At 52.2% G+C, this 21,592-nt stretch overlaps 1 protein-coding gene across 5 annotated transcripts in view; it reads right to left on the bottom strand.

Annotated features, from left to right (window-relative positions):
* CACNA1B (calcium voltage-gated channel subunit alpha1 B) overlaps positions 1-21,592 on the bottom strand; it is a 190,721-nt gene that overhangs the window by 93,188 nt on the left and 75,941 nt on the right. For all 5 annotated transcript variants that reach the window (XM_060608057.3, XM_060608055.3, XM_060608054.3 and 2 more), the window contains 4 exons: positions 21,424-21,496; positions 11,962-12,079; positions 8,844-8,911; positions 5,717-5,826 (listed from right to left, as the gene is read on the bottom strand). In XM_060608057.3, the coding sequence (XP_060464040.3) occupies positions 5,717-5,826; positions 8,844-8,911; positions 11,962-12,079; positions 21,424-21,496 (369 nt within the window). The remainder of the gene's footprint in view (positions 1-5,716; positions 5,827-8,843; positions 8,912-11,961; positions 12,080-21,423; positions 21,497-21,592) is intronic.

The raw sequence follows: 21,592 nt of genomic DNA, 5'->3' as shown, positions 1-21,592 counted from the left end.
CCATCCCAGGCTGGCACCAAAACAGAGGACTCAACTCTGAACAACGCTGAACCACGTGAAAGGGATGACAGCCTTGAGGGTCACTCCTAAGACATAAGAGCCCACGAGGGCTGAGACCACAGCAGCAGCAGGGTTAGTGTTAGACACAGCCCAAGATGGTGAGGGGCGGGGAGGTGAGTTCCGTCAGAACAGACAGGCAGTAGAGACAGTGGGAACAATGTTCCGACTCGGAGTGGCCGGGAGCTCCGGTGAGAATGAGCTTGTGATGACATGGCTGTGCCCTCAGGCCAACCCTGGGCTGCAGCTCCTCCTCTGCCAGCAACCAGCTAACCCGCTAGACTGGAGGGTGCCACGGGGCTGGCAGACTCCTCTCGTCTCATAACTTCCCAGGGGAGCAAGACACTGAACACTTGTGTCACGTGGCCCCTCTGGGCCCTGCTCCTGCTGGGTCTCTCTGCCTCTCTGGGCCCTAGTGCCGCCTGAAACTATCTGCAACCACCTACCAGTGATGCTGCTGACTTCCTCTCTGGATGTGTCTCTGAGTCTGTGTGCCAGGCCTCTCCTCCCTGTTGGTGTCTGAGTCAGCCTGCACCCACCTGGCTGCTGCCCTGTCCTTGCTCAGTCTGGCCACCGCTGGTCTCTCTGCACCTCTCCACCGACTTCACAAGTAGCAAGAACATGAGAGGGAGAGCCAGGCCAACCATCTGACACACAGGTGACAATGATCCAGGCAAAGCCCTTGTCTAAAAAGGCTCTTTGAAGAGTCACAGGGGGGAGTCGCTCCCCTGATGTCTCGACCCCAGCTTGCTGGTATAGCCCTATTCAGCCACACCTGCCCCAGGCACTGCAGATGCCTGTAGGACCCAAAAAGAAGCCTCACTGGTATGGCCCTGCTTTGAAGTCTCTGGGCTGAGAGAGCCAGTTACCCGCAGCCGCTGATAACGTGAAGCAGCCCCGACTGTGACACCATCAATACCTATGTGCACATTTTACTCCACCCTGCGAATCACTCATCTAGGACCCAGCTTTCTTACCCTGTGAGACATCAGGCCCCAACAGCCAGCAGCTCCAAGTGCTTGCGGGCAAGCTGAACCTGGCTCTGTGCTGGCTGAGTAGGGGGCAGGTGTCTCAGTGATGGCAAGGGCTCCCACAGCACCAGAACACAAAGCAGGCACCCGGCTACCTACTGACTACACCCAGGCACTCCGGGGACTTCTCACCTGCAGGGGTTGGTCTGACCCTTGGGAGGAAGCCCCTGGGGACAAGCCTCCCAGGACAACTTCCCCCGCCAGACTGGCGTCACCTCCAGGAGGGCCACACTGAGGTTTCTATGGCTCTATCTCAGGCTCTGGCTGATCTAACATGAGACAGCAACTCTGATCTTGCTGGCACAACTTCCTAAGGGTCATAGATACACCCCCTCCCAAGTGAAAAAGGAGTGGGGAAGGAGGACCCCGTGAATGTCCTCTGTGAGTCCTAATGAACGCTCTCCGTCACGGGAACCGTAAGGAGACAGCACCCATTGGTGCCCAGCGGTGGTCACCTCAGGAGAAGCGAAGGTGCTGAAGACACCAGAGAGACAGCACATGGACAGGCAGCAGACAAGACGACCAGGAGGGAGAGGAGAGGGGCCGAGCTCAGAGAGGCTGATGCCCGTGAACAGGACTCAGGGACGTCGGGAAGCATGCCCACTGTCCCCCGCCAGCTGCAGAAGGCTTTCCCGGAGCTGCCCCTGAAGCAAGTGATTTGAGGTGGAAAAGCAGTTAGGGGTGGAGGGAGGTGTTCGCATGTAGCTGTCACGAAGCCACAGACGGGGATCGTAGCAGAGCGACTCACGGTGAGTTTATGCTGGAGACAGATGAGCTGTGAGATGCAGCACCTCGCGTGTGCTTTACAAAACTGCACATGCAAAAGACAAAACAAACAAAAGTGAGAAAACCAGAGAGGGCTCTAAAGGACAAGAACATGTTTAAGCCACGTCAGGTCAGGGCGCAGGCTGCAGTGTAAATCTGGGCAGGAGGCCAGGGACGCTTCCATCAGAATGGGCACCGGCCGAGACCTCGGGGGAAAAGAGAAGTTGAGAAAGAAAGAGCATCCGGCAGAAAAGTGGCGCTAAGAAAGAACACAGCACACCCACCACGGCTGGAAGAAGAGAAGCCGGGGTCCTGCTGCCCATCCGCTACGGCCCAGCACACTAGGCCCCTAAAGGGCAGCCGGCTTGGAGAGAGCCAGCACCACTTGTCCGAAGTTCCAAATGGCCCTCCCCTGCCTCTTGGTGTCCCACGCCCACGGGGCTGCGGTGGGATGACCTAGGCATTCGCCTTGCCTTCAAGATGGGAGCAAAGCCAGCCAGCACGGGACACCTGCCCTTTGCTGCTTCACCTGGGCCCTGCTGCCTGACCACCTGGCTCTGTCCCAGCCCACCTGACCCCATCGGCTCCCCAGGCTCTAAACCACATGCCTCCAGCTCACCACGACCCTTCCCAGGGGCTAACAGGCTACATGACCAACCCACTTCCTTTGGGTATAGCTCCAGCCATTTCCCAGGGACTTTCTGGAAGCTTTTCCAAAACCAACAGAGAGAAACCAAAGATCTCCACAATCATTCCCCTTTAAGGCAGTTCCCCAGGTGGCTTCCCAGCAACTCCTTCTCAAGGCCGAGTCTACACACATTCGTGAGGAGCCCAGAGCAACTCACTCGCCTGCAGGTCCTGGGCGCAAACGTGTGTGTGTGAGTGTGCAAATCAGTGTATGACTGAACGTGAGTGCGTGGATGGTGTGTGAGTATACGAGAGTGTGTGAATGAGTGTGGGGTTATGAGTGAGCATGTGTGTGTATGTGTGTGAACACGTGTGAGTGACCAACCAGGTGAGTATGAACACGTATGAGCACAAACAGGCATGACAGTGAGCGTCAGGGGGCTGTGACTCCAATGAGGTAAGTGAACTGTGTGAGTGAGTGTGTACACCAGCATTCAGAAGTCCAGGTGAGGAGAAGGGTGACAAAGTACAGAGAACCAGGAGGGCCATGTCACCCTTACCGTCCCTTCCCTCCCAGGGGCCTGAAGTGGCCGTCACCTGGGGCTGCAGCCCAACTCCAAGGGACAGGGACGCCCCTCTGAGGAGGCGTGGAACCCTCTCCCCTCAGGCTCTGTGTGAGGCTGCACAAGGCCCAGGAGAGCCTCTCAAACACCAAGGACATGAAGGGCCACCCGGCATCGAGGCGTCACAGAGAACATCTGGACCAGTCCTCCCCTTGCACAGACCACACGGCATGGCTGCAGGGAGTGTCACGGCGAGTGTCACTCGGGCGCTTCACTCTAACCCCACCCCAGCAGTGGGGAAGAAGCAGGCATTGCCCGTCTACCCAACACTACTCACCAGGAGAACAGAAACAGTTGGGAAGGGGGCCAGCGGACAGAGGACAGACAGACACCGGGGCTCTGAGCCACGGCTTCCAGGGCTCAGAGGTCTCCACACAAAGAGGAGAGCAGACATTCACACGCCCGGGAGTTCAGACCCCGCCCAGCGTGTGGGATCTTCAGTGATCACGTCAGACAGACCACCGTGTCCAGCAACAGCAGACCAGGACATGCTGCAGAGGACAGCAAGCCAAAGCCACATCCCAGGAGAACCCGCGGGACCTACAGCCCAGGCAGGGGGACACATGTGCCTGGCTGACAAGCTGACATGGAGCTCAGGACCTGCTGTGAGGCAGAATACCTGTGCAACCCCAGGAACCCCGCCTAGGAGAAAAGAAGCACCACAGTGGAGATGGGGCCAGCAGCTGGTGTTATACCCTGGCCCGGGGTTACCAGTCTGCAACCTTGTTCTTACATAGCAGTATCCCCAGATGAGGACAGGGACAGAGGAAGAGCATCCAGACCTTTCTTGGTGGCCTGACATGCTCTGTGTGGTGGTGCTGAGGGCCCCGGCACTTGCCTCTCTGAGATCTTGGCCCTGATGGGAACGGGTGCCCTGCCACATGCCCCCAGGGAAGAGGCAGCTCTGACAGGCATCAGGCCCATGGGACAGCGCACTCACCTCCAGAGTGAGCAGAGAGGGCAAACGCTGAACTGAAACCCACAAGGCCCATGAAGAAGTCAAAGGCTCATCTACCACCCTTGATGAAGCAGACCACCAGTAGCTCACAAAGCTCAGGAGAAGGGGCCGTCTGCCAGGTCACCACAACCTCCTCAAAGCCAGCCCAGGACCAAGCCGACCAAGTCACTGAACCAGCCAAACAACAAAACAGAGGCAACTAAACCCTGAGCACCCCAGCAGCTGTCTGAGAAATGACTGCTGTGTCTTGCCTGGCTCCCCGCAGGCCCCCTGCACCCCTGCCTGGGCCCCCCAGGGGCCTGTGATCTCCTCTGGCTTCTTCTCCCCCAGAGGCCAGTGCTTCCTGCTTGGTTTAGGGGCAGGTCCTCTGCAAAGGCCTTCCTAGAAAACAGGTCGTCACTCTTGGGACTGCTGAACAAGAACGGGGCTGCTATGATACACACTCACGCACAAGCAGACACACGCGTTCCCTCACACCTGCACACCCACACTCCCAGCAAACACATCCACATGCCGGCACATACACTCAGCAGCACAGATGCATGTGTCACCACAGATGTACCTGTGGCTGTTCCTGGTGCCCACCAGGTGGGTCCACATGGGAAATGGGAGGTGTTTGGTAGGGTGGGGTAGGGTGGCACTGAAGACAAGCCAGCAGCTCCAGACAGATTCAGCCTGGCTCAGAGAGCGAGCTCCCCACAAAGACAGAGCTTCTCTGTGCTCTCTCATGGCCACGCTGACAGCAGGCCAGACCTTCCTTCCCCCTTCCCATCCCTCTCTTCCCCCGGCAGTGACCTCCCTCAGCATACTGCAGCCTTTGGCCCTAGGCTGTCCCAACTCTGAAGGCCCTAAGACCTCCAGATGTGGTTCTGCAATGTTCCTTCAAGCTCAGCTGAACCTCGGGATGACCAGCCTCCCCAAGGAAGCTTCAACCCCGCCTTCACCTTTTCTCATCAGCAAGGCTTCCCCTTGACCTCTGTCCCAACACAGAAACCTCAAAGACAATTTAGGAAACTGCATTAAGTCTCTTGGGCTGCTGAAATACCACCTAGAATCTTTGGGTTCACAAAATACATTCCTAAAAAGCTGTGCAGAAAACAGACGTATGGAGGGGCGACTGGGTGGCTCAGTTGGTTAAACATCTGACTCAGTTTCAGCTCAGGTCGTGATCTCACAGTTCATGAGTTCACGGAGCCTGGTTGGGATTCTCTCTCCCTCCCTGCGCTCTCTCTCTCTCTCTCTCTATATATATGAACAAACTTTAAGAAAATTATAAAGTAGACATATCGATACCTTACCCCTGACTCACAGTCTTTGCCCCAGCTAGGAGCTCTGGAGCCACCCCAGACTGTCAAGGGGTTAATCAGAGCCGATCCCACCCATGATGGGAGGACCACGCATCGTCACACCTTGCTCCAACTCAAACTGGGAGAAGCCATGGAGGCTCTTCCTGATGAACCCTCTGCTCACAGATTCCTGCAGGAGGGGAGCCGTTCCCTCTCATCACAGCTCCTGGGGGAGGCTGTGTCCCAAAAAGCTCCAGCCAACACAAGGTGCTCCAAGGAAGCCCCCGGAAGGAGTGCCCTGCTGGGGGCCCAGCCAAGAGACTCTGCAGCAGCCCCCACCGCCCCGCAGTCCACCCCCAAGAGCCTTACGCAGCAGCAATAGAGATGTTTGCGGCAGACATGGGGCTCACTTCAGCCACTTCTTTGGCCTTTTGCAGAGCAAGCTTCTGATTGGCTGCTTCTTCCATCTCCTCTTCATCCTGTTTGAACAGACAGAGGTGTGCAGCTGGCCTTGGAGCTCTTCCTTCCATGGTCTAGGAGTCCTTGCTGCCCTCTGGACCAGTGGGCCAGGCAGCAGCCCCTGCGTGAGCACAATCCATCCAGGCTCCAGCAGCGAGCACCAGTCCCACGCAAGCCCTCTGGCGGCCTGTACCTGCTGCTCCGGGCCGTGTTCCACAGGATTCCTGCCTCAGCACCCTCTTGCCATGGGCCAGTCCCGGGGTGCTCACAGCTGGTGATCCCAGCCCTGAGCCTGCACCCCGACGCCATACATAAGCTCAAGCCACAAGGACCTAGCGGCTGCCTGCACACGTGTCCCACGGTATCTCGGACTTGGCTCTGCCAAAACGCAAGCCCAGCCCTCCTTTCCTCCCACCTGCTGCCCCCGCACCTCAGGGACACCTGTCTCGCCTGAACAAAGCCAGCCTCTGCCCCACAACTGTGGGCAAGGTCAAGGGGCAGGACTCTGCACCCTGAGCCTAGGTCCCGGCTCAGCATCACCCACAGGAACTGTCACCGGGCGAGGGTCAGGCATAGCTACCTCACAGCCTTTGAGCTTTCCTACCGGGACCCGTCGGATCACATCTGTCTACCTGTCCCTAGCAGTGGCTGTGAGAAGTCCCTTCTTGTGTCCCCCAACACATGGCAGCCACTTACAATGCCTGATGGTATCCCCTCCCCCACCAAGTTTGTGGGAAGGACCCCCATGGCTCTCTGACACAGATGTAGATTATCCTGCCCTGCCTCTGCCCCCTCCGTGGGAAGGGGAGTGGACTTCTGGGCAGACCCTCTGGCCCCGACCCCACGTCACTGGGCAAAACCAACATGCTCTGCTTCCAGGATCTAGATGAAAAGCTCTGGGCTGAGCCCATGAGCCCGTGGAGGGAAACCGAGGGCTCCACGTCCTCCACTTACACTGCTGAGACCACTGTTATTTCCCCCAAACCCAACCCCAGGCCCACCTGGCTTCCACGGAAGCTGATGTTCCCACTGTGGCCCAAAACATCCCTAAATATTATCCTAGAGGCCCCAAAATGGCAAAAATTAAAACCCCTGTTAGCTGCCTGCAGATTTCCCACCACAGCGAAGAGGTCTTCAAGCTTCAGGCCCCAGAGAGGAGGCGAAGCTCCATCTACCACAGAACACCCCTATCGAGGTCCTTCTTCAAGCTGCGGGCTCCATCCTGGTTTACAGCCCTCTGGGCAGAGAGGACAGGTGTTCTACAAACAGACTTCATAGAGTTTATTTCCACTTTGAAAAGAATGTAATACTGTAATACGTTTGTGGGAATGTAAAGGAAGGAGAGCCAGTCCAGGAAATGCCCCCACAGCCTAACACAGGCCTCCACCTGCTCCACCTCCCAGGGAAAGACGATTCCTGAATAAGGGCAGTTGGTCCGACATCTCACAGGGTGTCTCTGCATGGAGACAGGGCCCCGAGGACATCGCTTCCTTGGTGTGTTCTCACCCACAGCACGACCCGAAGAGACGGCGAGAACTTCAAGCTCAAGCTCACCCCTGCACCAACACAGCTGGTGCCCAGACCACCAACGCTGCCGGGCACCCCCATTTCATGTGGTCCCAGAAATCCTGACACCAAGATATGTTCTGTGGATGCAGGGGATGCCCCTGACCCCACCACCCGGAAGCCCAGCCTGGGGCCAGGAACAGTCATTCTCCAGCCACTCCTAGATGGCAAAGCCCAGTGTTGGCCCTGGCGGACAACAGGAATGAGCAGGCCAGTGGGACTTCCAGGTCCTCAGGAGGCAGCAGCCAGAGCAGGGTAGGCGTCTATACCCCCAGGCACCACCACGGCCCAGGCCTGGGCCCAGAGAAGAGGAAGTCTGAGCAGAAACCAAGGCAGACACACTGAATAGGCCTGCCTCCCCCTGGAGCACTCCTCCCAGAGAACAGAAGAGGGTGGCAGGGCACCTGACACCTGTCGGAAGCACCGTGGCGTATCTGCACACACCCATACTGACTGCAGAAACGTCCTGAACTTGCCCTCCTCAGGGAAAGCCCAAGTCAAGCTCACCCCAGAACAGAGATGATGTTGACAGTCGGGATGTGCTAGATAGTGAGGGCAGGACTGTGTCAGACACACAGAGGAATGTGCACAGGTGTGAGCTCCAGCATACACACGTGTACATGGACAGGTGCACAAGCAGGCCACATGCTCAGCCGAGATGGCAAGCACGTGGGGTTTCTGCAGCAAGGGAGCACTCCCTTCAGGTGGCCCAGCGAGGCAGCAGGACCCTCCTCCTGGGAGCCAGGGCTGCACTGTCCATGGCTGTGAGGGTGAAGGTGACCAGGCAGGGGGCTGTGTCATCGGGAAGGCAACCACAGGGGAAGCCATGTATAATCACACCCCCCACCAGGCTCAGGGACAAGAGGAGAGTATTAGATGCCACCCGCTAGGCACAGCCAGGAGAAGAGGCTGTCCCGCTGCGGCACAAACAAGCTGACAAGGGGGCAGCAGCTGCTCCTCCAGGCTCCAGCCAGGCCTGGCATCTGAGGACAGAGCTGCCCGGTAACTGCCTGAGCTCAACCATGCACACTCCAGACTGGCCACAGGGGCCCCTCACCTCCCAAGGACGAGCGCAGGGGCCTGGTGCAGCCTGCCCCTCACTTCTTAGAACTCTCTGGGCTGCATCTTCCATTCTTCATAACTCCCCCTGCCTTTCTGGCCATTTTTTCCAGGTCTCAGATTCTCCAGAAGCTGCCCTTGTGCTCATCTGCCTTCCTGGCACATCATCTCTCACGCTTCCTCAGCACCAACCCCCCCCCCCCCCCCCACACACACACACACATCTGAGTGGCAGCCTAACTTCTGCCCGTCTAGGACCTTGAGGAGATGCCCGTGGAGGGTGGTTACATGGGTCTTTAACCCTGGACTGGCCCTCGTCATGGCTCTCTGGACTCATCCAGAGTCACACACACTGCCCCGCCTGCCCCTCCCTGCCCGTCCTGGGCTGCAGGTGGTGCCCCTACCCACGCACCTTGGTCAGCTCCTGAGCGTTGGCGAGGTTGTCCACAGCGATGGCCAGGAAGACATTCAGCAGAGTGTCTGGTTGGCTCCAGCTAAGGAAAGGAACCCTTCTGCCCCGCCCACCCACCCACCCAAGTCTCCCACAGTCATGCTGCAACTTGCCCCATGGAGAACAGGGTTCCTCATCTCCCCAGATCCTCCGTGACTATATACCTCTCAAGTCCCCTTGTTCCTCTGTCCCCTGTTGCCCTCAGACACAGACTAGCCACGCTGCCTGGTCTGCCCATCCTTCTTTCCCTCAATCTCGTATCAACTCCCCATAATGGCCACACAAACTCCTTCCCCAACCCCATTCTTCAGGCCTGACTCTCCAGCCCCAAAGCTCAGAGGCTGTGTTGGATTAATTTGGACTGCCTACTTCTATCCCCACCTCCCCCAAATTTCTGGCCAATGTGAGAGGCCTCCCAACCAACACCTCCTGCTTTCACATGGGCTCCATCACCTTTGGGTCCTGTGAGCAGAGACCACCTAAGACAGACCATAAACATGCATATCCGGCCGTGACCAGTGCTTTCGGTTCCTAGGCTAGGTTTAGGACACCTGCTCAGTGTTGTTTTCTCCCTTCCTTTTTCAAAGTGAGGTCCTGGGGCCCTCTGTTTCAAGACGCCCTCCTGCTAGAGTGGCAAAAACAACGCCCAAGTCATGCTGATGGCAGACAACACTAGCACCCCCCACCCCTCACCTCACTGAGCCCTTCCAGGAGCACCATGACAAGGCACTACTACAATCCCCTTTTAGAAATGAGCAAGCAAAGGCCACAGAGGGTAAGTACCCCACCCAGGATCCCACAGTCAGGAGGGGTCCAAATGGCCCAGACAGGGGCCTGTGGTCGGCAGCTACCTCTCTGCACCCCCCTCCTCCAGTCTGTCCAGATCAGGCCACTAACGTGAGTCACTTCAATTTTCCTGGGGCTGGAGCTGCCTCTTCCCACAAGCTCCTCCCTGTGCACCTCAGAGCAGCGCCTCCCCAGAACCATCCCCTGCCTGCACTCTGTGCTGTGCCTCAGGCCCTCCCTGGGCCTTCCCCCGCTGCCGTGCCCAGTTAATGTCATTCCTCGGCACTGCTGATGTTTGGAGCCAGGCAACCCTTTGCGGTGGGATGTTGAACAGCATCCCTGGCCTGTGTGCACCAGATGCAGCAGCCCCTCAGCCCAGTCATGACAACCAACCCATCTCAGACACTGCCAGTGTCCTCTGGGGGCGAAGTCACCCCAGCCAGAGCCCTGTGTCCCCTACACCTGAGCTCTTTCACCACAGGCCTGGGGATTCACCCCTCGGCCCAGGCTGCGACTATTCCCACCAGTGCGAGGCCTGAGGAGCAGCCGGCTTTGTATGAGGCCGACAGCGATGACTGATGCTAGTCAGGCCCCAGTCTGGCAGGGAGGCCCCCCACATGCCAGGGCACTGCCTCGTTGGCAAGGCTGCTCAGGGCTCCAGCAGAGACCAGAGGACAGGACACCGAGGCCAGGGGCCGCTTCCCCACACTAACCACAGCCATGGACACTCTCAGAGGACTTCCCACACCTGAAGAGAGGGACTAAGGTCATGCCCTGGCACCTGAGGCCCAGCAAGAGGGGCACACAGGGGCAGCAGGAAAGATTCCCAGTGGCTAGCACGAGGCCTGACCGCACAGGGTCAGAATTAGCTGTGAAGGGCTTCAGGCCGCTGCTCAGTCTTGGGGGGTGTGGGCACCTCTTTCTGGACAGAAGTTATTCCCCACCCCCACCCTCACCCCCCACCATTTGAAGCCAACACTTCAGGCTCCTTCCCTCTCTGATAACCATGGCTGCCATTTACAGCTCTCCTCTCAGCCAGCCCCCAGGCCCCCCCTGTCTGCTAAACACTGAAACAAGCATGGGCCCTCCTGAGCACCCTGGATCCTCCTTCCCAGGCCTTGTGCTCAGGCTCCCGGGGTGGGGGGGGGGGGGGAGCGGGGCGGGGCTCCCCACCCTGGGGTCCAGGACCTGAGCCGTGAACGACACAGGGCTGACAGGTGGTACAATCCTGCTGGGTGTGCAGCAGAAGAGACAGTCCGATGGAGGCAGAGGGAAATAAGGTCTGGAGTGTCATAGGTCACAGGCTGGCATGATGGCCAGCACGCCAGGGGCAAGGAGGGACAAACGGGGTCAAGTGCCCAGGTGTGCGTGTGAGGAGACAAGGCAGAGCCAGCAGGTCAGTCTGGGAGGAGACAACACACAGGTGTTTGTTGCCAGCTCAGATCTTTTTCCAGGCTCTGCAGGATATTTAATACAGCAGATCCCTAAGTGGGGTCCCCAGGCCACAGTACCAACACCAGCACCCCCAGGGGAGTGTGTTAAAATGCACATTTGTGGGCTGGAACCTGAGCTTTAACTGTCCTTGGGGTTTCTGATATACAGAAGACTTGGAGAACCTGAGTGCCCCTGCTCAGCCTGAATTTATTGCCCCAGCAGTGGGGCCACATTCGCACCTCGCCTCTCCTGGCCCTGCCCCCTGCCTGCATCATGAGCCCAGCAGCCTCCTTCTCCCAGGTGACCTGCCTGAGGCAGAGCTGTCACATGCGCTGGGCTCTCCTTGACCCCACAGACCCACCCCCCCCCCCACACACACACACACACAAGGTCCTAAAACACATGCTTGATTGGCACCCGCTACAGGAAAACTTGCCTTACATTTCTCTGCAGGTACCAGATTTTCAGCGGGGGAAAGTTTTTTAAAAGCCCAGTACCAAAACTTAATTACAGAATTAAAGCGGGGAGAAAAAAAAAAACTACTGCCCTGTGTTCAAAGCCCACGTCTTCCCACAGCAACCCTCCCGAGCCTGCCACTGACCATACCAACGCCCTCTGGACACCATACGCACAGTTCATGCTTCCATCAACCTTGGCCCACAGCCTCCAGGTCCCCCAAGCTCAGACTGCCTCAAGAGTATTCACTGTCTAGACTTAAGCCAGCTCCCCAGAAGGAGAAGCTCCATCATTCACACTCAACGAGAAGGCACCTCTCCTTTTCATGGCCAACACACCCCGCACCCCCCCCCCCAGGTTTCCTGGGCCCAGACCAAGCACTAATGCACTGCAAGAAGGATACAATTTCCAAACAGCGTCAGGACAATGAAATAAAAAGAGGAGAACATGCCTTTGCTGACTCCACCTTGCGATTCGATCCCGTGATACATCACTGCATTCCAGTCCTCTCCTGTTAGGATCTGTGGAGGGATAGTACCACAAGTCATGCCTACACGGCCACCTCCACCCATATGCACGTGTGTGCGCACACTCAGAGTCAAGACATGGCTGTGTACACACGCACACGCACAGGTTTCTGGATGATGGTGTTTCTGTAGGTCAAGGTGGCCCACGGTCCTCCAGAAAAACTTCCAGAAAGACATGGCTGCTGAGCTAGGTCAGGCCTCAAAAGATGAATATGCTCTAGCATTTCCAAAAACAGAAAGGGGGTGCCAAGCAGAAGGAAAAGGCGAGCGAAGGCAAGGAAGAGAACTACAGCATAAGCTGGAGAACTGAGGCAGGGCCGAAGAGGCAGAACTCCCCACTCCCAGAGCCATGGAGGCCATGATTTTATAGATGATGTGACAGTGCGTCCAGCGGTGAGGGTAGCTAAATGCAATTGTTGCCCCATCAAGAAACATGTGTCTCTTAGCTACTATATTTTTGGAAAAGTACAAAAGCATCAAGTAACAGACATTCATGTGTCCACCAATAAAAATGGACACTGCTGGGGGCACCTGGGGGTCTCAGTCGGTTGAGTGTCTGACTCCAGCTCAGGTCACGATCTCACAGGTTGTGAGTGGGAGCCCCGCGTCGGGTTCTGTGCTGACAGCTCAGAGCCTGGAGCCTGCTTTGGATTCTGTGTCTCCCCCTCTCTCTGCCCCTCCCCTGCTCACACTCTGTCCCTCTCTCTGTCAAAAATAAACATTAATTTAAAAAAAAAAAATAGACACTGCTCAATCTGTCCCACTGGCATCACTGCCCACAATCACTCCTGACAGACGACCCCACTCACAAACTGGTGAGGAACCGTGTCAGTAGAGTTCTACCCACGTGACATGCATGTATCTATAAATAAAATGTGCCATGTGTGTTTTAAACACACACAGGAAGGTATCATACTACACACATCATTCTTCAACTTGCTGTCCCCATCCAATATCATATCTTTGAAGTTTATCCATGTGATACACACATGTCCACTTATTCATGTCCCCTACTGTGACCCTTCAGGCATCCACCCACATGCCTCCTGACCACACCTTAGCTGTTTCCAGTGTTTTGCTACAGAGTTTCACTGTAAACGCTGCAAACTAGGACCACCAGGCAGCCGGTCATGCCAGCCTCTGACTTTACGAGGTTTCCAGATCGCTTACTCTAAATTACATCTGTAGTGGACACAGTTCCCATCTGAGGGGTGAGAGGGCGGGCTGATCAGGCGTCATCTTCTGGGGCCTCCTCAGCGGTCTCAGGTTTCGGACACCCCGTCTTCCCCACACGGACTGTGACACTTGCATGCGTGTCCTTGCACATACTAGCCCTCTGTCTGCAGGAGCTACTGGAAATGTTCTCAGTTCCTTTCTGTCTTATGACAGAGGGCAATGCAGCCAAATGTGGCACCGTTTCCTTCGTGCTTTCTGCTTTCTGAACCTCATTTAAGAAATTCCTCTCCATCCGAAGGCCATAAAGAGAGTCTCCTACATTTTCTTCAAGTCATTTTAAAGTTTGATTTTTCAGTTAGGGTTCTAATCCAACTGGAGTTTGTGGTAACTGCTCTGTGGATGCATGGGGATGAAGATCTACATTTTTCCCCAGTGGAAAGCCACTTTTCACAGACCCGCTTTTTAAAATATCCTGTCCCCTTTGAGGTATATCGCCATCCTTCTCCTAAGACCAGCTTCCTACCTGGGCATGTTTCCGGGTTCTCTGGTCTGGTCTTCTGGTATTTTGCCTATGTACCTCATGATGCTCCCCACTGTCGCTTCGTAAAAACTCTTGACATGTGGTGAGGCAAATCCCTCCTTCCTGAATTGTCTTGGCCATTCTTGGACATCGACTCTTCCACATTATCAATATGCTTAATTCCAAAAACAGTCCTGTTGGAATTTGCATCAGGACTACATTGAATTCATAGCTTGAACTAGGAGAACAAATACCTTTACCATGTTAAGGCCTCCTCATTATAAATATACTTCCTGAATACCAGATCTGTAGGTCCTTTAATAACAAGTTATAATTTCACCCATAAAAGTCTTGCATTCTGTTTGTAGATTTCTGGGTGCCTTACAGCTTTTGTTGCCTCTGTGAATGAAATCCTTCATTTTAATTAAATTTTCTAGTTGAATGATCAGATCATATAGGAAAGCTCTATTTTTGTATATTGGTCTTGTGCGAAGCAACACAAATGAATTGTATGCACTTGGCAGGACTCACCTTATGACCTGCCAGGCTCAGGGCAGGAAAAGAGCTCTACAGACCCCTTTTCTTTAATGGTTATAAAATTATCCAGGTTTTTAATTTCTTCTGAAGCCAATTTAAATCTTTGATATTTTCCTATAAAACTGCATGTTTCATCTTAGTTTTCAAATGTCTTGCCTAATATTCTTTGGAATTTAAAAAAAAATGTCTCTCTTTCCTGTAGTTACACCTCCTTTATGGGCTATACTTTTTATTTGTGCTTCTTTTCCTTGATCAGTCTTGCTACAGTGTCATCTACTTTATTAGTCTTCTTGAGAACAAGCTTTTTATGATTTTGTTTTCTTGATGTTTTAGTTTTGTGTCACTAACGTCTGCTTATTAACCATTTTTTCCTGCTTTCAATCTTTTTTTGGTTTTACTCTGTTCTCTTTTCTAGGATTTTTTTTTTAGCTTGCAGAAAGACAATTTATTAACAGAAAATAATTTGAGGAATCCTGTTCACAAACGGCAATCACAGTGACCTGCTATAGGAGGGGATGGGGGTGACATCCTCAATCCGCCCAATCTTCATTCCTGAGGGGCAAGGGCTCTGAGGGCTGACTGAGCCCCATGTCCAAGGGTCTTGGTTTGATTTCCTCCTGCAGCCCAGAGTTTGATGTGGACAGCAGTGACGCCCAGCTCCTTACACCTCTGGGCTACATCCTGGGCAGCCAACACGGCAGCGGCAGCGGAGGGAGAGGACTCATCTTGGTCTGCCTTCACCCTCATCCCGCCAGTCACACGGCAGATGGTTTCCTTGCCAGAAAGACCGGTGGCGCGGACTAAAGTGTCATTGAGGGAAGCAAAGATGTGGCACACACCAAACACATTTTCTCCTTCAGCTACCTAAGGTCCAAGGCTGATGACCTGATCTTCCTTCTTTTCTTTCCCCTTGTAAGGTGCCATTTCTGTGCATCTCCTCTAGACTCCATCACTGGAGACTCTTTTCTGGGTTTTTAAGATGAGTATTTAACTAGTTTATTTTCATTCTTTCTTTTATTTGTTATAAAAAAGGTTTTTTTAATGCTTATTTTTGAGAGAGAGAGACAGGGCGAGTGTGAGCGGGGGAGGAACAGACAAAGGGGGAGGCACAGATTCCGAAGCAGGGTCCAGGCTCCGACCTGTCAGCACAGAGCCCGATGCAGGGCTCGAACCCACGAACCGTGAGATCATGGCCTGAGCCGAAGTCAGATGCTTAACCAACTGACCCACCCAGGCGCCCCTCTTTTATTTTGATAATTGCATTTCACATTATATATTTTCCTCTAAGTATTGCTTCAGCTTCATCCCGTAAGCTTAGATATTATTGTTCATCTAAGTATTTCATAACGTCCATTGTTGATGTTTTCTTTAACTTGGTCCGTCAGCTTTCAAACGTGGGGAAGATTTCAAGTAACTTTCTACTAATGATTTCTATTTATTTAAATTATATCTAGAATGTGCCCCATCAGATAACAATTCTTCAGTATCTGTAGGAATTTCCTGGGTGACCTAACACGTGGTCAATTTCTGTAAATGCTCTATAATGACTGTTTGGTTTGTTATCTAGCAGCTGGGTACAGGGTTCTATAGATGTCAACCGACGTGTTTTTCACGAGCTCTTCTGCATCGTTTCTAATCTTCTGTCAGCCTCATCCTATGGTTTGAAAGAAATGTATTATAAACCTCTTATAAGATGTGGACTTCCACGTACTTCTGTCAGTTTCTGCTCAGTGTATTTTTAGGCCGTGTTGGTAGGTCATGCAGATTCAGGATTGCTGTCTTCTTTTCGTCGTTATGTAATATACTTCTTTATTTTTACTAAGGCTTTTTTTCCCTTAACTTCTATTCTGGCTGATGTTAAGATTACACCAGCTTTCTTTTGGTTAATGTCTACTTAGTTCATCTTTTTGTGTCCTTTTATTTTTTACTTATGTACTATTTCAAACGTCCAGAAAGGTATGATGAATAAATTTTAACAACCCTCCGTGTACCCACTCCCCGGCTTGAAAACTGAAGCATTCAAAGGGCGGTGGCACTCCTTGCGTGGAACCCCCTCCCCCCTCCCATTCCCCCAGCCCAGCCCCCAGCGACACGGCACACCCTGAATCTGGTATTTATCATTCCCACACAAGCTTTTATACTTTCATGCATATATGCCATAAGCAATATTGTTTTGCATGTTTTCATCCTTATTTAAATAGTATCATATGTTGTGTATTATTCTGAATCTTATTCTTTTTTGCTTAATATTATACTTGCGAGATTCATCCACGTTAATACATTTAATTCTAGGTCATGCATTTTCCTGCTGTACAGATAACACAACACACTTTTCTCATCGATTCTCCTGTTGATGAACTTTGTGGCGACTCCCAGTTGTTTGCTATTATAAATAATGTTGCTATAACGTCTCACAAGTGTCTCCTTGTGCAATTGGGCGGGAGACTTTCCAGAGCACAGACCCACAACAGGAACTACTCATACGTAAGTTCTAGTTATTAGATTTTATGAAATCACTTTCCAAAGTGGTTCCATCAGCCCAGCAACAGCATAAAGTCACCCGCATGTCTCCACATCTTCTCTAAACCTGGTATTATTGGGTTTAATTTCTGCTAAACTGACAGACAGGCAGGCTATCTCAAGATGGGTTGAATTTGCATCTCCCTGACTACTAGGAACGCTGGTAATAGTCCTTACAGGCTCATTCATCAGCCCAACATCCTCTCCTGTGAGATGCTTGGTTACACTCTGCTTTTCCCACTACATTATTTGTCTTTTCTTTTTGATTTGTGGAAGTTCTTGATATATTCTGGACACTAACCCTTCGATGGCTATTTGCTAATACTGTGAAAATGTCTTCTCCAAGTTTATGACATTAAGAACATTTTTTTCAATGTTTATTTATTTTTCAAAGACAGAGAGAGAGAGAGAGAGAGAGAGAGAGTGTGTGTGTGTGTGTGTGTATGAGAGAGAGAGCAGGGGAGGGGCAGAGAGAGAGACTGGGAGACACAGAATCGGAAGCAGGCTCCAGGGTCTGAGCTGTCAGCACAGATCCCAATGCAGGACTCGAACCTACGAACCGCGAGATCATGACCCGAGCCAAAGGTGGATGCTTAACTAACTGAGCCACACAGATGCCCCAAGTTTATGACTTTTAAAAAACATTTGTACAGTATCTTTTGATGCACAGAAATTTCTATTTTAATAGTCAAATTTGTCAATCTCTTCCTTTATGATCTGTGCTTCTTCGATCTTAGGATTTCCCCTGCCTTGAGTTAGTACCATTACACTCCTCTATGTACTGCTAAAGTTTCAAATTTGCTTTTCACATTTAGGTCTTAATCTATCCAAACTGATTTCAAATCTGGTGCAAAGTAGGAATCCAATTGCGTGTTTTGCTCTATGGATAACCAAATTGTCCCATACTGTCAGCAATTACAACACTCAAGTTTTCTGTGTATATAAATATTCCAGCTGTGAACTTTCTTTCTTCCTTGCCAATCCAGAGAAATTGTTTCACATTTTCTTGTTCTACTGCACTACGACCACTGGTACCAGCATAATCTGCTAAGAGTTTTTACTTGAAAGGAACGTTGGGTTTTATCATGTGATTCCATTTTTTTAGAAAAAGTGTATTTCAGACACACATAGAATATGATGAATCCACACAGTCTCAACAGTGAACCAATCTCCCAATCTTGCTTCTCTGTTCTCTCACTCTGTGCCATGCTCTTGTTGGGTTCAGGTGTTTTTCTGATCACACAGGGTTTTTTACTCCTTTAATCGGCGAAGATGATGAATTCCATTAATAGACTTTCTCATGTTGAGTCATCTTGTATTTCTGGATTAACTCAAGTTGATCATAATGATAATTTGTAAGCAAATCTAGATTTGATTAGTCATTGTTTCCCTTCTCTCTCTGGGTTTGTGATCACAACCTATATTTTTATTTTAGTATTATCCTTATCTAGCTGTGTCACCAGCAAGACCCCCACTGGCCGCCCTTCTTCTTCACATGAACGTTAGCCTTAACTTTTCAGAGGCAAATAACGGGAAGAGCTCAGCCAGCCTGGACCAGCTTGAGCTCAGTCACGAACTCCCACCTGAGCAGGCGGTTGCCTTAATCCCTTTACCTCTTTCTAATGTGAAAATCTCCTTCCGAGGTGGAGCACAACTCTCACTAGCATAGCAGATGATGCGTGTACAGGCATGTTTCCTGAGCGTGCATGAGTGACCATATACCCACCTCTATATATGTTGACAAAAGCTCCCCTTCCTGAATATTCATATCAAAGGAACACACTCACCCCACATGGGGGGTCATGGCTTTGGAAGTTATTCCCCATGATCTCCTTACTTACCGCAAATAAAAGTTTCCTTTGTGTGACAACTCCCCCTGCCTGTAGTCTCTGCCTGTAACTCATCATAAAGCAAATTCACATTAATTCGGTCATGGTTTTTTATATCAAGGTTATTCTAGTCTCATAAGATGAGCTCGGTGCCTTCCTTTTTATCTTCTCCGGAGTCATGTGTATAAAACCGGAATAATGTCTTCCTTAAATATTTAGTAGAATTCACTCATAAAATTAGAACATGGTGGCTTAGGGGGGGTAGGCTTTTAATTATTCAACTTCTGAAACAGTTCAGATTTTTAAATTCTTCTCGGTGAGTATAATGTTCTTTTTTTCTTCCAAGTCACTGGCTTTACTAAATACATACATGTCTGCAGTGCCTTCGGCAATCGGGGGGTTAGTGACTCTCCGTATTAGCATCTGAACATTCCAGTGCTAGCTCACACTTGAACCTCGGCTCTCCGGGTTGGCATTCCAGGCTGACAGGTGCTGTTCCTCAGTATTTCAAAGTTACTCCCCCAACCTTCTGCCATCAGGCTGTCCTTCTTCTGTAGGGAATCTCTTTCTAGAGTTGTTTTTAAGATTTCCTCTTTAACACAACGCGTCTAAGCTTGCCATGACTTCCGCTCACCCTGCTCAGCTCTCTGAACACACACGCTCTAGGACTCGGCTGGAACCACACTGCTGTCGGCTCTCTCACCCGACATGGTGCAGCTGGCTCAGTTCCTCCACATCTTCCGGCTCACCCGTCCTTTCTTGGGTCATATCCAGTGTATAGTTTACCTTTTGGGTTTTTTTTTTATTTATTTATTTAAATAGCTATCTGTTGCATTCCTAGGATTTCAGCTTAGTTCTTTTTTGTATTAACCTGTTCTTGGTTCTTAGGTACTTTTTGTTTTAATTTTGTGTTATGTGTTACGAGCTCTTCCTCTAACACTCTATAGGGCTCAAGCACATTGGGCACAAAGTCGCCTGCATTTCTTCTGCTATTCCTGTCTTGTTAGCAGTGAGCTCACCTTCCAACTGCAGACGTTGTCAGCCCTCTTCTGTAGGGTCAGCATCACCAGGGTTCAGCCTACAGGTTCACCACGAGGCCATGTGCTCTCCCTCTGCCCTCCAGCCCCATTCAGAAGCAGGAGCTCCCATGTTAGGGTCTCAGGCCCCCGTCCAGCACCATCCATGGAAGACACAGGCCTGGCCTGGCCCGTTGTCTGCCCTTGAGATCTTCTCAGCCTCCTCTGGCCATATTTGCTCTCTCTCAGCTCTGGTCCTCTGTTCCTCAAAGGGCCACACACCGAGTGCCACATGGATGCTTCTGACACCGAGCCCGCCTGCCTCACACAGACCACATTCCGGGCGCCCGGGTCTCTTCATCTCTCATCACTGTTCCACTTCCAGCCCACAGTTTGTTTTCTGCGTGGCTGGGTCCTTTTAATTTCTAGATGTATCTATTAGCTTATTGCTGTGTTCAGACGAGAGGGGGTCTAAGGTCTAAACCAGAGCCATCTTTTCCCCTAGCTTTGACCTCCTCTTCCCCTCTATCCCACACCAGCACCATGAGCCTCATTCGGCTCCTTTCTGTTCTGTTGCAATAAACCAAACAAAGCAGAGCCCTGTCAATCACATCACCTCCCTGCTTTGGGAGCCCCTGTGCCACCTCCTGCTAGGCAAAGCCTCTGGGCCTGGCAAGGAAGGCCCACCCAACCTGGCCTCTGCCAGCCCCAGTCCTTCTGCCACAAACCTTGTGCCTTCGCTGCCCCCGGCCTCCACTTCCTGCTACTGTGTCTGGAACACACTCCTGCCAATTCGCCTTGCCTGCCTTTCAAGATCCCACTGGGCAGCCCTAGTGACGCACAGGAGGAAGGCACTCCTTCCTATCACTGAGCAGATCACACTGTGCAGGAAAGGTCATGACCACCCGCTGCTAGAGGCCATAATCTGGAGACCAAGGGTAGCCCCAGAGACCAAGGGTCCAAGCTGAGCCCCTGGCCTGAGCACACATGGCCTTTTGGGCTTCCCTAAGAGTCATCATGGGCAAAACAATAACCCACCCCACCCTGCTCAGTCACAGGCATGGTGTCCAAGGAGGTTCATACATACGACAGAGACATTTGGCATCCTCCTACAGGTGAGGACAGCCACAGGGGCATCAGGGCTGCCAAAGCCCTGCAAGGGGACAAAATGCTAAACCCTTCAAAAGGGAACCCTCTGAGAGGGCAGAGATCACCTGAGTTGATGCAAGGTTTGCATCACAGAGGACATGGGCCAAGAGCCTGAGCTTCTCCAGGAGTCATGGTGACCAAGTTGTCCAGACACAAAAAAGAACTGAAGGGTCATCAGACCTGACATACAGGAGGGAGAAGCTTAGGTAGTGCTTTGCTGTTTTATTCTCAAAGGGTCAAAGACAGCCCTGACTCCAGGTCCTGGTGCTGAGACATAAGTTGGCGGCTTGAAGTCCAATGGCCACTAGACAGTTGGGTCCCCCAGGGACCTACACATGCTTGTTGGGACAGCATCACAGCACCCAGCTTCCCTCCAGAACTAGTTCCTAGATCTGGTGGCAGGGACCCAGGGACTGGAGGCCTACACACTGGAGACCTCCCTATGCTCATCTCCTGCTTGTTCTCTTCTGTTTTCTGGAAAGTTCTATCTGAAATTTTGGCTGTTCAGGTTGTGCTGAGGCACCAGCAAGGGTCTGACAGGGAAGGCTGCCTTCCCAGCACCTGGAGAGCTGAGGGAACCAGAAGCCTTACCTGGAAGACGGTAAGGATGGCCGCGGGGAAGGTGTCAAAGTTGGTTGTCGGGGTCTCATCTTGAAAGTTGAACCTGAGGAAAATAAGAAGTCTTGGGAGGAGGCAGCCTCATCAGGATCCGGGGGCACTCTGACATGCCATGCTGTCCCAGGCTGTGAATGGGCCGTGT

Source organism: Panthera onca, chromosome D4 (assembly GCF_046562875.1).
Source record: "Panthera onca isolate mPanOnc1 chromosome D4, mPanOnc1 haplotype 2, whole genome shotgun sequence".
NCBI classification, from domain to species: Eukaryota; Metazoa; Chordata; class Mammalia; order Carnivora; family Felidae; genus Panthera; species Panthera onca.
The sequence above is the reverse complement of the archived record's forward strand: the minus strand, read 5'-3'. Positions and strand labels throughout refer to the sequence as shown.